The sequence below is a fragment of the Bos taurus genome, chromosome 11 (genome assembly GCF_002263795.3).
Source record: "Bos taurus isolate L1 Dominette 01449 registration number 42190680 breed Hereford chromosome 11, ARS-UCD2.0, whole genome shotgun sequence".
Classification (NCBI taxonomy): domain Eukaryota; kingdom Metazoa; phylum Chordata; class Mammalia; order Artiodactyla; family Bovidae; genus Bos; species Bos taurus.
The window spans coordinates 80,157,792-80,176,448 of NC_037338.1; the positions used below are offsets into that span (position 1 = coordinate 80,157,792).

Below are 18,657 nucleotides of genomic sequence, written 5' to 3' on the forward strand. Positions count from 1 at the left end.
CACAACTTTGTTAATTTGCAAAGGTTTTCTCTTGAGTTTTCAAAAACATTTTGAACTCTCAGGTTACCTTCAAGCTATTTCCATTTGAGCTGTCAATGCTGTTGATAACATTGCAACTACCTCTGTGTATAAGTCATAGTGATGACTCTTTAGAGTAAGTTTAGAACTTGCAAAAGGGCTATGTCAGAAGCCTACTTAGTTTTACAAAGCATTGCTCATTTTTGGATGTTGGTAGCTAGAATGAATCATTACCCATCATTGTTATAGAATAGTGGGTCTTCACAAGTGGAAAGATAGGGGTTAAGTACACTCTTGAAAACTGGAGCTTTTTAGTCTGTTGTCCCTGCCTTTCTATCAGTGCAAAAATGAAAATACCACTCTACCTGCCTGAGTATACCGATTTTGATATTGTTCATTCAGAAATAAAGAAGCTAGTTATTCATACAAGTTACTTTCATCCAAGATGAGTTCCAGACAGAGCATCCTAGAATCTTTGAAGCTTATTTGGTGGATTCATTGCCTCTGGACTACATGGCTTCATATTTGAAGTCTCTGGCTTTCGTTCTGGCAGGTAGGTCCAACGTTTGTACCAGGAAAGAAGTCCTGGCTACCACTTCAAAATGTGACAGTAAGTGTAGTTTCCTAGCTTCATTGTTGTCATTCTTTTGTGATTTTCGTTTACAAAAAAAAAAAGCATTGATTGGTTAGTAATCATAATCTACTACAATGTTAGAAACAATGAGCTGGTTATTTTCAATGGTTACTTTATTTTTCATCAAAGCAAACTTCATGACATTATCACCTTCCTTTTTTTTTTTTTTTTTATGTAATCAGTGAAGAACCTAACACTCAAAAAGATTAAATAGTTTGACCGGGAATGTACAGGTAATAAATGGTAGGACTAAGATTCAAATTCAGATCTCACTTCAAAAGCTATATGCTATTTCCCTTCCTCATACCCTCTCTAGCTCCTTCTACTCCATTTCTTCTCTACCCCACCCACATATTCCATACCTAGTTCTATTAAATCAGACCGCTGCTGACACAGACTTTTTGATCTGCTTCCTAACTGGATGTAAGCCAGTCTAAAATAATATCGGTCATTATGCTTTCTGAGTACCTACTGTTTTCTCTGCATTACCCAATAATAAGGCCACAAGACAGACTCAGATATTATCCCATCCCATCCTATTTAACAATCCCTTAGAAAAAATCAAATGTACAAGTTCAAATACCCAACACCAGACGGTTAATAGTCTTCAGTGCCAACTGAGGTTGAAGCAGAGATCTATATGGGCTGGAAGTTGTCAGGAAATGAAGGTGGGCTTTGAAGGATGGGAAGATGTGGAAGGAGAGAAAGGAAGAGAGAGAGGAAACATGTGCTCCTGGCTCAGTGAGTTGGAGAGGCAGCATCAAGTTACAGGTAAGGTGGAATAAAGGCCTCCCTTTCAAGACTGTTGTTCCTGGTGCTCATCCCATCTCTGAGCTCCATTCTCAGCACTCAATAAGAAAATACCTTCTGGCATCCTACCCGTTTGCTCTTTGTATTAATATTATGCCTTTGGTTGCATGTTATATCCTTCCCAAATATAAGGAAGTGGAGGAGGGATTATCAAAATCATCTGTGGAGTGTAGTTCAAATTATAAAGGTTGTGTGTCTCATCTTTTGTCCTAAAGATTCTAGAATGGGGGCAGGCAGGGAGGTCTCTGTCCCAGACAGTAGGCACCCTGAGGGCAGAAATAGGACCCTATTTCCTTGTGACTCCACAGGGCACTGGGCCTGGCACACGCTAGATGGGTGAGTAGATAAATGTATTCCAGCTTAAGGGTAACCTGGCCTAAAGTTTGAAGTTTGCAGCTCAAAGATGTATCTCTGTGGCAATAGCCACCCCCACCTCCCTCATTTTTGAAGCATTTTACAATGTAAAAAACACTTTCACTTCCTTGTTACATTTAATATCCTCTGCAAACAGGAAAGAAGACACTTGTGGATGAGCCTGTAAGTCTATATGTACAGTCAGTCCAAGCTTTCCACCGTGTATCTCTCTCAGTGTCCTATAAGACCATCTGAGGATGACTTTTTATACAGTGATCAATGCTAAATAGTCTTCCATTCCCAGATCAGCCGCATCAGAATCACCTAGGAACCTGTTAGAAATGCAAAGTCTCAGGTTCTATCTTGGCTTCTAATGAATTCGAAACGCTAGTGCCTGGGCCCTGAAATTTCTGTTTTTACATGTCCTGTGGGTGATTCCGATGCAACGCGAAGTCTGAGAACCGCAGATCTATTCTGTTTCTAACTGATTCATGCTGCTTAAGTTCTTAGCATCAGCTATGGGGGTCGGGGGGTGGGAAGCGTTTCCTCAGACGTCAGTTCCACAGGGACCATCCTCCAGAGAATGAAGGTAAACTGAACTGAGGGTTAACAAGTCCCAGGTGTCCTAAACGGAAAACACAGTAAACTAGCCCTAAATTGTGGGATTTGTAAAGCAGCCTAAAAAGAGATTCGTAAGTTCAAAGTAGTCATTAGGCATCCCACAGGCAAGGCCACCACCACTCTGGGATTTCCGTGGGCAGTGGCCTCAGGAGCCTGAAAATCTAAGGACCTGAGGTCATCCTCCTCTAGCGATGGGAGCCCATTCCACCGAGGCACCACAAACGCCGGACTCTCTTAGCCAATCAGGTTCCCTCCGAAAGGAGACTACAAGTCCCAGCATGCCCCACGCCGCCTTCAGGAGACGACGAACCGCGTGCCCAGTGTCCTTTGCGTACAGGTGGCCGGCTTTGGACCTGGCAAGCCGCGACCCCGGAAGTCCCGCGCAGGGGCCGGTGGGCCCTCGGCCCCGGTGGCTATGGCAGTGGGTACCGCGGCAGCGTTACTGGCTGCACTAGGTGGGATCCTGTGGCTAGCCGCCCGGCGGTTTGTGGGATCCAGCGTCCAGCGGCTGCACCAAGGCAGGGACTCCGGCCTCATGCGCGGGAAGACCGTGCTGATCACGGGGGCGAACAGCGGCCTGGGCCGCGCCACAGCGGCCGAGCTGCTGCGCCTGGGGGCTCGAGTGATCATGGGCTGCCGGGACCGCGAGCGCGCCGAGGAGGCGGCGGGCCAGCTCCGTCGCGAGGTCTGCCCGGCGGGAGGCCCCGACTCGGGGCCCAACTCCGGCGGTGCCGGCGAGCTCGTCGTCAAGGAGTTGGACCTCGCCTCGCTGAGCTCCGTGCGCTCCTTCTGTCAGGAGATGCTCCAGGTGTGGGGCTTGGGGCACCTTCTGGAGATCCGCGACCGGCTATTGTGGGGGGTCTCGACGGCCAGGGCGGGGCCTGGAGGGCCGTGGGTTGAACGAGGAAAGGACCGCCCACAGTCGAGGGGGTGTGACCTTGGGAATGACCGAGGCCAGGGGTAGAAATGATCGAGTGATGGAGGCGGCTGGGGAATTGAAAGCTGGAAAAATTGGTAGGGCAGTCTTCTGTCTTCCAAAAATGTTGAGGGGGAAAAAAAGTGGACCCAAGAGGAAAATAAGTGAATTTCTGAACATTTCCTCTTGCCATGTGAGGACAGCCCAGGAGGAGACACGCCAGTTCTCTGAATTGTTTTTTTCCTGTGTCCCAAGTGACTCTTTTGCACTAAGCCATCTCTCAAAGAGCCTGAGAGCAGATAGGGGAGGTTGCTCGCCAGGGACTTTGGAGCAAGTCTTTTTTTTTTTTTAATTTTCCCCTGCTGGAGTAGGAAGTTGCTCTCTGCCACCAGTGAATTCTTGAGTAGTATCCTTAGCGGGGACTCTGGCCTAATTTCCAAATAGACTGGAGCTTGGAACGCCAGTGGTCATGTGCTCTAAATAGGGACCGAAATAAAAATATCATACCTAGTATTTATTGAAAATGCCTGTGTGCCAGGAGCTGTTCTAAGCATTTCAGATATATATATATATATATATATATATATATATATATATACATATACATACACATACACACACACTTCTAATTTTTAATGAAATTAAAGTGACTTTGGCTGCTATTGTCATCTGGTCCTCACTGTGACCCTGCAAAGTAGGCATTACTATCCCCATTTTGCATCGTAAGGCTACTAAGGCATAGGTAGGCTAAGTAATTGGCCCAGGATCTCTCTAAAGCCCTTGCTTTTAACCCCTGTACTTCTCTTCTGTGTGCCAGTGAGGTAGAGGATTTCTTTGTATAGATAGTAAATATTACATTGAAATGGATGTCCTCTGCTGAATTTGTGATAGAAGGGTTTCCTGCAGAGGTGACTTGCCAGAGGTCTTCAGAAGAGTGATGTCTAAAATTACCTGGCATAAAAAAAAAGAGCCCATATGAAAAGAAGTCTCCTGGGTCTAGAACAGAAGCTTCATACAGTTCTAATTTTTTCATGATGTCCTTGGGTCAAAACAAAAACTTAGTTTATTCATTAAGTAACTAGGTCCAAACAACCTATTAATTATTTCTGTAACAACAGCTGTTTGGAAAAAAATATATACATAGCTGAAAGAAAAGATACTTTTATTTCATTTTTTAATAACCATAATTATCATAACCATACGTATACTATTGGGAAATGTGCATCTGTTCACTGTACCAGCTTGTCGGAATCAGATTGGATTTTGCCACCCTCATTTCTGTTCTCTGCTGATTTTTAACATCGTACTTGCATTTATTACAACTGCTAAACACTCACCTTTGCAAAGATAGGACATCATCAGAAGGAATATAGAATATATTATATTGAATATATCCAATATAAAATGTTGAAGCTGTGCGCCACTTGGAGACTGTAGTTGAGATGTTGAGCAACATATTGTTTTGTTTGCCTTGAAATTTTAAAACACTCCAGATCATCCTGAGAGTTCCTTGTGACTCTTAGGGTTCCTTAATGCACAGTTGGGGAGCTGTTACAGATCTAAAGAGGTGTGTTTCATTTTGTTTTTAGGACTAGTATTACATTATCAAGTAAAACAGGTTTAGAAAATAAGAAGTAATAGTTTATAAGAGATGTTGGAAGGATCAAAAACGGACCTTCCTATTCATTAAAGATGTAGATGGGGCAGCAGTGTATACTTATTCCTTGATACTATGGTTTTTTATTACTTTGAAAAGTAAAGGCACTTGACAAACCAATTAAAAGTTAAGGAAATTAACAGATAACAAAGTTGTTGTCCTTCCTGCTAAGTATGTATTAAGTTCCTTCCTGGCTCTGAAGTTCAGTAGTTCAGTGACTGTAATCAGAATTCAAAAAAAAGGAAGTGTAAATTTCCCACAAGTTGGTATTCTTGGTATTTATCTCATTTATCTTCTAGAACTTAAAAAACAGTAAATGATAAAGTCTTAAAATACACAAGCCCAGCAAAGAATGATGGCTTAGAAATGATTAATACAGGAAACTCTTCCAAAGGATTACTGAAAAGAACACTCCTTTCTTTCCCCCACGGGTGAACTTTTGCCTTCTTTTTGAAGTCGACTATTGGAAAAGCAAAAGGTGCTGAGACAGACAGAATGAGAAATAGTTAATCCTCTGACAGGTAGGCTCTGATAACAGTTGTGAAATTTAACACATTTTTCTTTTCATTTATGTTTGGCAAAAGGACCAGTAATATTTGAAATTTGACCTCAGATTTATATAATTGTGGGTCATCACTGTGTCTTTACACCTGGAACACGTATGTTTTTTTTTTTTTTCCTCTGCCTATCAAAAGAGACAGAGGAACCAGGAAAGGATGAGGGAAAGCCACCTTACATTAAGTAAGGAATGAAAAGACTTCCCTTTTGACAGTCTAAATTTTAGGACTTTAATCTGGAGGGATGCAGAAGGATATGATCAAACTGCAGAACTCTAACTGTATAGATCTCCTAAGTTGGGGACCCTTTGAAGCTTGAAAGCTTTTCATATAGGAAAAAAGAACTGTGAATTCTAAAATCATAATAGAGGTCAAAGGTGCTTGTTGGGTCTACCTCCTGTTAGTCTCCTTTTCTGTTATTGTGAGACTTGGTATATCTGATTCATGGTGGTGTTTCTGGTATTTGTATAACTGTAATTTTTGTCTTAATGTTCTTTGATTTATTCATGATGTTCTCTCCAGTCTTAATTTGTATCCCTGATGCTCTCTATTTCTTGGCCCAGTTGTAAGGAAACAACTTGAAGTTGCTCCATCTGCATGGTGCCTTTTACCTTTAGAAAACCAGAGTAAAGCAATCCTGACTCACCCCTGGGAGTGAACAGTGCTGACCTGTCTTCTGCTGTAGTTCCACTCTTGAGCTCACATTGGTTGTCTCACTTTGGTTTAAAAATCTCAATTAGAAAAGCAGTCTAGCTTACCAGTTAAGAATAGGGCCACTGTGTCAATCTCATCTTCAGATTTTTGTTTGCCACTGAGGAACCCTGTAATACCGGACATATCACCTAACTTTAGTGCTTTCGTTTGCTTATAGAATTGTTAAGAGTAGATGATGATAACATGAAAAGCACAAGTCAGGCGCCTCATAAGCATTCAAGTTGTCATCGTCTTTTTTTCTCTCAGTTGTTGAAAACTCATAGAGGCATTTTTTAGAATTTTAGTAGTTTGTGGGAATTTTTCTTTTTTTTTAATTTCATTTTAGGCACGTTTAAGGCCTGTGTTCCTAATTCTGCCGTTCTCTTTTTGCCATTTGAAGGAAGAGCCTAGACTGGATGTGTTGATCAATAATGCTGGGGTCTTCCAGTGCCCTTATATGAAGACTGAAGATGGATTTGAGATGCAGTTTGGCGTGAACCATCTGGGACACTTCCTACTCACCAACCTTCTCCTTGGACTCCTCAAAAGTTCAGCTCCCAGCAGAATTGTGGTCGTTTCCTCTAAACTTTACAAATATGGAGACATCAACTTTGAAGACTTGAACAGTGAACAGAGCTATAATAAAAGCTTCTGTTACAGTCGGAGCAAACTGGCTAACATTCTTTTTACCAGAGAACTAGCCCGCCGCTTAGAAGGCACCAGTGTCACTGTGAATGTGTTACACCCTGGCATAGTGCGGACTAACCTCGGGAGGCACATACACATCCCACTGTTAGTCAGACCACTTTTCAATTTAGTGTCATGGGCTTTCTTCAAAACTCCAGAAGAGGGGGCCCAGACTGCAGTTTATTTGGCCTCTTCACCTGAGGTTGAAGGTGTTTCAGGGAGGTACTTTGGGGACTGTAAAGAAGAAGAACTGTTGCCCAAAGCTATGGATGAGTCTGTGGCGAGAAAACTTTGGGATATCAGTGAAGTGATGGTTGGCATATTAAAATAGGGACAAGGAATGGACGAGAGCTGTTTGGAAAACCGGATAGCAGCCCTGTCTTTAGTCAGGAATGGTGTGTCTTGGATCCTTGCTGCTTGAAAATACAATTTTGGTTTTACAATAGTACTGCTAAGAGGTTCATAGAGGTATTTTTAAGTTACTAAGAAGTTATTATTTGGAGAGCATAAAATTTCCCAAAAGATGTTTTAAATATATATAATAAGCATATCAATAATTATGAGTGATATGTTTATGCATGGATTACAAATATTGAAGAATTTAATGACTTAAAATAGATACCTTGAGAAGTTTTTCACATAACTGTGAGTTTTATGGTATATTTAGTGTTAAATATTTTAATGATGATACTGGCTTTTGTGGGGAATAATATGCCTGGTGTGAATGCACAATTCTTACTTGGAATAAATTTATTGATACAGATTCTTAATTGTGTTTTTCTTTAGAAGCTTCACTGAAGTTAGTCCTTTATCATATCACTAGCCTCTACTGATGGTATGGCCAGTGTATTTTCTTCCCACACATTTTGTGCACTGCTTTAAGAAGTAATATTTCTAAAATATTAAAATTTGAAGTATTATTTCTAAAATTTGAAGTATTATTCAAATATAGAAGCTGGTGGGTAAACCAGATTATAGCAATGCTTTGAGAATGGAGTTCTCAAAGGCTTTTCCTGAAAGAAATTTGTGGAATTCAGTAGTTTATAAGCAATTTCCAGTTAAACTTTTTAATATACTTTTGAGACTCTCCCTCAACTGGCCACAGGCTTACCTTGTACTCTTCACTCAGTGCTGTCCAGTCAAATTTTCTGAAGTGAGGAAATAATTCTGTCTGCACTGTCCAACATGACAGACTCTAGACACATGCACTTACTGAGCACTTGAAATTTAACTAGCAATTTAGTACACTAATTATTTGTTCACAACTCCAATTAGGCAGTTGGGATAGGAGTTATCCAAGGAAATATATTCTTACTAGATTTATTTCCTCAAGAACCAAGTATTGTACCTGATACACAGTACATATTGAATAATGAATTATGTATGAATAAATATTAAAATTAAGTAGGAATATTATAGGCATCAAAAATAATTTTAACTTTGTTTTAACCATCTCATAATATTGGCAAAGTGAATTATGACAGTGAAGAATAGACTGAACTACACAGAATTTAATGACCATTTTGACCAGGAGCAGTCCTGTCCGTAATATCTGGTTACCAGTATCAGTTCTTTTTAAGAAAGGCAGCATCTTGGCAGATGGTATGGAAGGTCTGTTTCCTCTTAGGGCACTGGGTGGTGAATATGAGGAGCACTGAGTGTTTGTATTATCACAGGTGTGTCTTCGCAGGTGTCATTATAGCTGCATCGTGTTCTTTGAAATGTATTTTTAAAAAATAATCCTAAAAAAGACCTGCTGAATTTAGAAATATGGGCAGGAAATACATCAGAATGCAACCTGGAAAAATGGAAGCTAATAAATCTGTCCTACACCTTGACTTCATTAAAAAGGAACCTTTTTTTTTTTTCATTTAATACCATCTTTTCTGGCTGTATTTTGATACCTGATGCTTTTCAGGGGATTTGGGACTTTTTTGTAAGAGTTGAGCCTTTCAGAGTTCTTATTTGTGGCACCATAATAAAATTGGATATATTAACTTATCATGGAAAACTAGAAAGTTGTCTGGAAACACCAACTATTCAGGTCAAATGAGCTGCCATTTGGAAGATGTCCTTCCCACTTGGTGTTCAGTGGACTCAAGGACTAATTACTATAGTAGAACTAGTTAGATTTTGAAGATTATTTAAACCTTTTGCTTTCCTTTCCCCTTTCTGCTGACTTATTTCTATTTCACTGGACAAGGAAATAAGAAAAAGGCAGTTTTGTTACTGTGATACTCTTAGCAAATTGTTGTTGAGATAAGCATGTAACATGCCATACAATGGAATAATTGATTTGGAAACCCATTGGTTATTGACTTAATCTTTTGAAATGTTGATGTCTGTTTCAAGCAGGTTATTCTGAAAAGGTGAGACTTCTGGGTCTTCTGCCTCAACTTTGCTCAGAGTAACTATTTTATATAGTGGGATTCTAAGTAGTATTTAATTAGGACAGTGACCCCACTACTTAAATATACCACGACATTGGGTTTAATGAACAATTCTGTGACCTTGCCAAGTTACTTAACCTCAGAGAGGTTAAGTAACCATCTCTTCTGTTTCCTTGGCTCTGTCATTGAGACATGAATGCCTATTTTGGAGGATTGTTCAGTGAAGAAACCAACAGAGTAAAGAGTTTAACAAAATGCCTGCCACATGTTCATTTCCTCTTCCCAACGTACCTTAAGTGTTAATCAGTTCAGTTCAATCGCTCAGTTGGGTCTAACGCTGCGACCCCATGGACTGCAGCACGCCAGGCTCCCGATTCATCACCAACTCCTGGAGCTTGTTCAAACTCATGTCCATCAAGTTGGTGATGCCATCCAACCATCTCATCCTCTGTCGTCCCCATACTGTTAATAGTAATTAGTTGAGTATGCATAATGGGAAAAAAAAAACCCTCTAAATCAAGAGTCAGTGAACTTTTTTTTTAAAGGCTAGATTGGGTACTTCCCTGGTAGTCCAATGGATACGATTCCACACTCCCAATGTAAGGGTCCTGGGTTTGATCCTTGGTTGGGTAATTAAGAGGCCACATACTGCAACTCAGCCCACACACAGCAACTAGAGAAGACCAAGCTGCAAAAAAGACTAAGCACAGTTAACATAAATAATTTTAAAACATAATTTAAAACAATTTTTTAAATAAGGCTAGATTGTAAATACTTAAGGTTATTAAGCCACAGGTATATATTCTTTTTCTGCTACACATTCTTTTTTTGACAATCCTTAAAAAATATAAAAACAATCTTGGATCACTCAGGCCATACTGTTGTACTTATGCAGCATCCGAATATATTCTTTTTGTTTTTAAGACACGGTGTAAGGCAGCAGCTCTCAAGTACACTGTTACTCCTATTTCTTAGTAAGGCTCATGTTGTTTCTCTTAATCATTCTCATCTCATTGGACTGTTTGCTTGCAGACCCAGGAAGTGGAGAGAGTATATTTTTCAAATCTCTCTGCAGCTCCAGATTCTGGTGTGAAGAATAGCAGTATCTGCCTTCAGCTCCCTCTCTCACAAACCTGCTGGGCCTGGCCTGAGATCTAAGAGAACCTGTATTTAAATATTTAATTGATTCCAAATGTGCTAAGGAACACTGCAGTGAAGACATGTTCCTAATCACTCTTCAGGAGCTTGGCCCCACAGAAGGAGCTTCACATGTTTCCCAAAGCTTCCCTGGACAGCAGGGAGTTAAGTTAGTTACAGGTTAACATGGAGGAATAGAGAGTATTCCTAAAGGAAAGTTAGAGGGAGCGCTCAGTTATACAAAGAAAGAGTTTTTGCTACGCTAGATATTTAATCAAAGTACAGTAGAAGCACTCTTAGCCAGTGATCATCTCTAACAGACTGGCTATAATAACCAGTTCTCTGATCTTTTTGTAAAACATGGTGACTGAGGCCCACAGCATGGGGATCCACTAGGCTGGCAGGCTCCCTCTAGCATGTCACTGGCACTTCTGCCCTCACCTGTTCTGTGATACATTTAGGAAGGGTAAGTTCTGTACCATTCATTTTGTTTAATAAATATTTATTGAATACCTAGAATGTGTCAGGCATTATTCTAAGGCTCGGGGGACCTAGGAGGCAGTGAAGGAAACCAAACCAAACCTACACATGTATGTTAACTATGCCTTTTATTAATCACACTAGAAGTTATTAATCATAATGCAAACTGATGAAATATAAATACAAAGAGAAAATGAAATTTTATGAAAAGAAGCTGAGTGCTTTGTAAAAGCTGAATGAAGGTGAATCAATAGAAACTTACTGTTGGATAAAGTCTCAGAACAACTGTCAAATACTTAAAAATAAATATTACAAAAATCTAAAAGTTGTCCATATTCAGTCTTTGCAAGTGGCTTAAACTTTCACTCCATTCTAAAGACACAAAATCTGGAAATCATAGACTACCCTATTTATGTGAATATTAGAAGATAGAATTCTAAGTGAGCTCATACTCAGAAAAATAGTGAAGACAAACCCTTAGCTTTATATCAGAAGTTGGAAATGAATGAACATGTTAAATGTTTTTATTTCAAATAATAATGTTGCAGTGCATATTATTCATTTTTACAATTGCCTTCTTTAATCGACTTTTCATGTGACCCACCAAGTTCAAATAAGAAGGCTTCTATTGTATAAAATAAAGCTATCACTGACATATAAGAAAAATTTCAGTTTGGAGGAACTGGTTATGAATGTATCTGTATCATATTTTCCCAAAGCCTTCTAATCTAAATTTGGGAATATCTTTTATTTTTTAATGTCCCAATATATTTATTTGATATATTTGGTCCTAAATGTTTTTTGTAGCCTCAGTCCTGGGTGTTCATTGGTAGGACTGATTTTGAAGCTGAAACTACAATACTTTGGCCACCTGATGCAAAGAGTTGACTCATTTGAAAAGACCCTGATTCTGGGAAAGATTGAGGGCAGGAGGAAAAGGGGATGACAGAGGATGAGATGGTTGGATGGCATCACCAACTCAATGGACATGGGTTTGGGTGAACTCTGGGAGCTGGTGATGGACAGGGAGGCCTGGCCTGCTTCGGTTCATGGGATCGCAAAGAGTCGGATACGACTGAGTGACTGAACTGAAGACATATTTTCATCATCAACTGTTTGCTTCTCTCTCTCATTTAAAGCTCCTACAGATTGCATTAAACCAATAAATTCTTGAACACTTTTAATAGAATTATTTTTTCAGTATATCATTGTATCTTCAGAAGTTGCCGTGTCGCACATGATGTAATCACAGCTTGATCTGTCTTAAGTTGCAGGTCTTAAAATCTGTTTTCAAGCTTCCTTTGTAAATTCTAACTTTAAAAAATACTTGTACTTTTGTTTTCCTTCCTGTTTTTGTTTTTTGTATAGCCCATAGATTGAATAGTTATCCAGTCATCAGCAGAAAGACTAAATCCTAATGGCATCTTTTTTGCTACTAAGGGAGCAGTAATGAGTGAGTAAATAGAAGTTTCAGTTGTAAATATATTCAAAACACTTTTATCTGTGCAGACCTACACACAGTGTTGCCATTTTATGTATATCTAGGAGTTGTATACATGCTTTGAGGAATGCTGAACAGGGATATATGTGTGTGTATACACACACACACACACACACATATACACACGCAATCATTATTAGTTCAGTGAAAAAAGCCAAGTGAGTTTCTGCCACCAACCCATGAAAGCACAGGAAATGGCTTTGTGTAGTAGGTGTTCGAGTCTAAGCATTCTGTTGACAGAAGCAGGTTCTACCCAGGGATTTTGTGTTAATATAATCAAACACTTCAGAGCTGCAGCCTAGCAAGCTCAAGTCCACCAACCTCAGAGTTTATCTTTAGCTCATCTGGAAGAGTTTATTTTAAACATGGAACATTGTTTGCTGCTGTTGAAATGAAAGTGAGAGAGTTACAAGCTTTCTTCCACTGCCATCTGGCAGATTTACTGATGGATCGGGTTCTTTAATCCATGTAGCCCCGTGTGTGGGAGCTATTGTCTCCCTGCTGATCACTGCAGCTGGCTTGGCTGAACTTTCAAAAGCTCACACAAAGCTATCACGAGCCATCCTATAGATAAATGAAGCTGAGGGTGTTGCAAAAGTCACTGTGTATTTTCCCTTTTTCTCTGAGCACGCATTTTTTGCTCTATAATTTCCTGTGAACTGGAAAAGAAGATAACTGTATTTTTAAAAAATAATGGAAGCTATAAAAAAGCGACTATACTTAAATTAGAAAATTATGGCAAAGTAGAAAGGAAAGGAACAGCAGAGTTGGGATCTGTATCTCATTATATTGAAGGGAAAGATTGAAGGCAGAAAGAGAAGAGGGCGACAGAGGATGAGATGGTTGGATGGCATCACTGATTCAATGGACATGAACTTGGGCAAACTCCAGGAGATGGTGAGGGACACGGAAGCCTGGCATGCCGCAGTCCATGGGGTCACAAAAACTTGGACATGACTTGGCAACTGAACAACAACAATATCTCATTAAAGTAAATGTTGCAAAAAATCAAATGAGAGTATTTTTTCCAATGAGAATTTATCTATTTTTCCTCTTTATGTGTGCTATGGGGACGTTCAATGATATACACATTACATAGTTAATCATTAGTTGTAGCCTCCATTGGAATGAAACTATATAGGATCTCACATAGGACATCACACTAAGTATAACTTGCAACTAACTCCAGTGGCTTGTACAATCTATTTCTGCTTTATTGACTATGCCAAAGCCTTTGACTGTGTGGATCACAACAAACTGTGGAAAATTCTGAAAGAGATGGGCATACCAGACCACCTGACCTGCCTCTTGAGAAACGTGTATGCAGGTCAGGAAGCAACAGTTAGAACTGGACATGGAACAACAGACTGGTTCCAAATAGGAAAAGGAGTACATCAAGGCTGTATATTGTCACCCTGCTTATTTAACTTATATGCAGAGTACATCATGAGAAACGCTGGGCTGGAAGAAGCACAAGCTGGAATCACGATTGCCAGGAGAAGTATCAATAACCTCAGATATGCAGATGACACCACCCTTATGGCAGAAAGTGAAGAGGAACTAAAGAGCCTCTTGATGAAAGTGAAAGAGGAGAGTGAAAAAGTTGGCTTAAAGCTCAACATTCAGAAAACTAAGATCATGGCATCCGGTCCCATCACTTCATGGGAAATAGATGGGGAAACAATGGAAACAGTGTCAGACTTTATTTTGGGGGGCTCCAAAATCACTGCAGATGGTGATTGCAGCCATGAAATTAAAAGACGCTTACTCCTTGGAAGGAAAGTTATGACCAAGCTAGACAGCATATTAAAAAGCAGAGACATTACTTTGCCAACAAAGGTCTGTCTACTCAAGGCTATGGTTTTTCCAGTGGTCATGTATGGATTTGAGAGTTGGACTATAAAGAAAGCTGAGCATCAAAGAATTGATGCTTTTGAACTGTGGTGTTGGAGAAGACTCTTGAGAGTCCCTTGGACTGTGAGGAGATCCAACTAATCCATCCTAAAGGAGATCAGCAGTGGGTGTTCATTGGAAGGACTGATGTTGAGGCTGAAACTCCGATACTTGGCCACCTGATGCAAAGACCTGACTCACTGGAAAAGACACTGATGCTTGGAAAGATTGAGGGCAGGAGGAGAAGGGGACGCCAGAGGATGAGGTGGTTGGATGGCATCATCAACTCAATGGACATAGGTTTGGGTGGACTCCGGGAGTTGGTGATGGACAGGGAGGCCTGGCGTGCTGCGGTTCATTGGGTCACAAAGAGTCGGACATGACTGAGTGACTGAACTGAACTGAACTCCAGTGAACAACTTCAATCTTACCCACAAATGCATATACACACATCAAGCGATCACCTGTGAGCAGTAGGCTATGTGAAAGATAGGCTAACTCCAATAGAACATGTTAAATTTATGGAAACATAAGATGAACAGAACCAAAAACATTCTGGATGTGGCCAATTGCATTTCAATTTTCTTTGCCACCTACATCTGGAGCATGCTTTTTAGCTTGCATAGATTGCAGAGTTGTAACACAGTAAACAAAAAAACATACATTGTCTATGTTCTGGATGAAAATCTGTTTCCAGCAAGAAGATACCCCTAGAGTGACATTTGAAGAGATAATTAAAAAGAAATACTTCTTCCTGGTGTTTTTGGCTATTTTCTGCTGGCAAGAAAGGCTATGGGTACAGAGTAATTTCTTTTTGTCTAGTTTGGTAGGGGGTTTTGGTTGTTTTTCTAAATTTTATTTTTTTGATAGAAAGAGGCAATTGGGATAGACCTCATAATTCTGTCCATTCACTTCTTAATGGTTATTGAGAGGGGGCTGCCATTGCGGTGGGCTCCTGATCCCAGATTCTTGATCCCAACTATTAGGTGTGGTGCTGCCAGTTGTGACTCAGTATTTCCATGGGCACCCTCCAGATTCCCACTTGCAGGTCAGTACTGTTGTGTTTCTGGAGTCATTCCTGGGACTATAACCTATCCTACTTTTTCAGTGCTTCCCATTATTCTCTAGGTACCTAGTGTACTATAATCTATCTCTTCCTCCTTAAACTATCTGGGATAGATTTTGTTTTCTATAGAGAAAACAGACCACTGGAATTACTGACTAGAGAGAAGAAACATAAATTTGTAAATAAAAATCACCTTGCAAATGAGCAAGTGAAAACATGAAGAAATTGAATATTACAGCTTGAAAGAGAGGGGGCTGATGATGAGAGGCAGCCAACATGGCAAGTCTTTGGGAATATCAGTATACAATGTTTGGGTCTTAGCAGCTTCAGATATTTGAATTTGTCCAAATTCCCATTGATAACAAAAAACCACAAAAGGAGAGGGAAGTCTCTTTCCTTTGGGTAGCATTTTTACCCAAGTAAAGAAATTCACTTGGGGAATGAAATCAGAATCTTGATTTGTTATTATAGAACCAGAGGAAGTTAATTCTGAGGTGGCGTGTTTGATGACATTAGCAGTGATACCTGCGTAAGTAGGGGAGGGGGGTTGATGCTCTGGATGGATCTGGATCTTACGTGGACCTTGTAATCCTGCGTTCTGTTGTGGCTGACTATGCTGCCTTCTGAGTGATTCTTTTTTTTTTTTTTTTTTCCTTCTTTTAAATATCCGTTTATCATCTAAATATTGTTAGTCTGGCACAGGAGACATTTTGCCTCTAGTATACCTCACAGAGAGGTAGAAAAGGGGCCAAGTGAATTAGCCATGCTCAAAGACACAGGGGTGGAGGAATATATTATTCATAGTTGGAAAGACTGGCAGTTAAGAAAATATCTGAGAATCATTTCTAATATGAGATTTCTGGTGAGTGAATTAATTTATCACAGCTGTTTTCCATTTAAGAAAAAATGTAATAAATATCAGGCTTCCTTTAGCAGGCAATTTGATTAAGATTGTAGAAAGACTTATAATGGATAATCCTACATAAGTGTTTGGGGTAGTGTGAACAGATTAAAAAGACATAACTGAAACCTGGGCTACCCTAGGACTAAATATTTCTATTTATTTGTTGCAAATCAAATCAGAGAAATAAAGGTGAGAGAAGATTTGAAGTCTAGATGTCAGTTTTCAAGAACCAGAAAGAAGGGACATGTTTGAACATTCTTATTTCCTGTTAACATCTGGTACAGAGCTGTAATATACATATTACTCACAAGATATTAGGATGGTTATTTAATTCATTAATTAATGATCTAAAACTAAGCAGTCTACCACCCTGCTGATAGCCAGGGTATATGGAGCTGACTTAACTGGCTTGGAAGATGGTGTCTTAGTTTTCCTTAGAGAGTGACTTCAATCTTCATAGGGAAAAGAAGGCCTTTCTGACTTGTGAAAGTAATGCTGGATTTTCCTACATAATCTTATGCAAAACTCATGACAAGAATGAAAACTCTAGTAAGTGTGTCACCTTTTTGACAACTGTAGTCAGTAGTAATTTGAAATTAATAGGAGGGGAGCTAGAATGTCAACAAAGAAGGCTCATAGGCTAAAAAGAGTTAATCTTGTCACAAATTGCCCTGGAAGCTTCTATAGTTTACCGCTTCTATATAATACTGCTGTCCATTTTTTTGTCTGCTGAGTCCTGTGTATTCTAGTAAGCAGCCTGCCTTCAGTTGATTAGATATGATTTTCCAAAGCCAACACAATTAATTTTGCCATAACCAGTAGGTATTTACTCTGCCCTGTAATTAATTTTCAAATAAGTGCATCTGTATTAAAAAAAAAAAAAAAAAAAAAAAGCTTCCCTGATGGCTCAGCAGTAAAGAATCTGCCTGCCAAGCAGGAGACATGGGTTTGATTCCTGGGTTGGGAAGATCCCCTGGAGAAAGAAATGACAAGCTACTCCAGTATTCTTGCCTAGGAAATCCCATGGACAGAGGAGCCTGGTGGGCTACAGTCCATGGGATTGAAAAGAGTCAGATATGACTAAACAAAAACAATAAAAAAAAAAATTAAAGAGCTTATTTTCTTTTTAAAATAATGTCACATTTTTGCTAATCCCTAAGATTTGCATCATCAATTCATAGGACAAATTAAGAGAAAGCCCTTTTCTAGAATAATAAAAACTGCTATTTATATGAGATATTTTACATATAGTATCTCTGATCCTTATAACAACACTGGAAATAGAAGGTATTTCTATTACTAAGCCTAGTGACTTGCCTGAAGCCTGATGGGTTTAGAATTTGAACAAAAATTTTTCAGATTTTAGAGCCTCCTTCCACTATTCCAGTAGACACTTCTTTTAGTGAACTAAAATAATGTACATATTTAAACTTAAAATTTTTCTCTAAAATAAAAATGTAGATATTTAATTCTCATATTTATAACCATTATTATTCACAATTTTTCCCTTTAGTGCCTTGGTTTTCTAGAGTAGATAATTTTTTAAATAAGATTTTTTCTGCCTGTTAGGTCAAGAATGTGTTGAAAAAATTTTCATTGACTACTATATTTAGTTTCCCTGTCAACACCAGTTAATTGAAAAGGTTTCTGCATAATATCCTCAAGTGTAAATTATTTATTGAGATGGTTAAATAACCCAGTGCCCAATCCAGAGTGTTGGTTTTCTGCCAGAGGAAAATATATCATCTTTCATGGGTTTGGAGAAATTGCACAAACAATGAAGATGTCTGACTTAAATCATAATACAATGATCAAAAGAACCATATTACTGTACTTTATAGTAAATGCATCCATTTCCTTTGAAATACAACAGTTTTAACTCTCCAACATCTGTTGAGAATTCAGAGAGATTATTCATATCCTATTAGTAAAAAGCCACTAATTAAAGATTCCCAATACTTAGGATAGCTTTTCCATTATGTAACCATTAATACAACAATATTATTTTCTGTAAAATTTTCTAAATAAAATAAAAAGTGATGGAGAAAAGATCTTTTGTGTGCTTCTTTTTACAAATAAAAGCAAATATTGGCTCCCAGAAACAGCAGGCTAAGCTATTTGGACCAATTCTTATTTAAGGACATCTAACAATTCTAACAAAGACGCTTATGCCTTGGAAGAAAAGTTATGACCAACCTAGATAGCATATTCAAAAGCAGAGACATTACTTTGCCAACAAAGGTAAGTCTAGTCAAGGCTATGGTTTTTCCAGTGGTCATGTATGGATGTAACAGTTGGACTGTAAAGAAAGCTGAGCACCAAAGAATTGATGCTTTTGA

General features: G+C 39.2%; 1 protein-coding gene across 1 annotated transcript; it reads left to right on the top strand.

Annotated features, from left to right (window-relative positions):
• Nucleotides 1-2,797: 2,797 nt before the first annotated feature.
• Nucleotides 2,798-7,710, top strand: RDH14 (retinol dehydrogenase 14). The gene is made up of 2 exons (NM_001075233.1): nt 2,798-3,245; nt 6,661-7,710. The coding sequence occupies exons 1-2, from the start codon at nt 2,853-2,855 to the stop codon at nt 7,276-7,278; spliced, it is 1,011 nt and encodes a 336-aa protein (NP_001068701.1). The 5' UTR covers nt 2,798-2,852; the 3' UTR covers nt 7,279-7,710.
• Nucleotides 7,711-18,657: the final 10,947 nt, after the last annotated feature.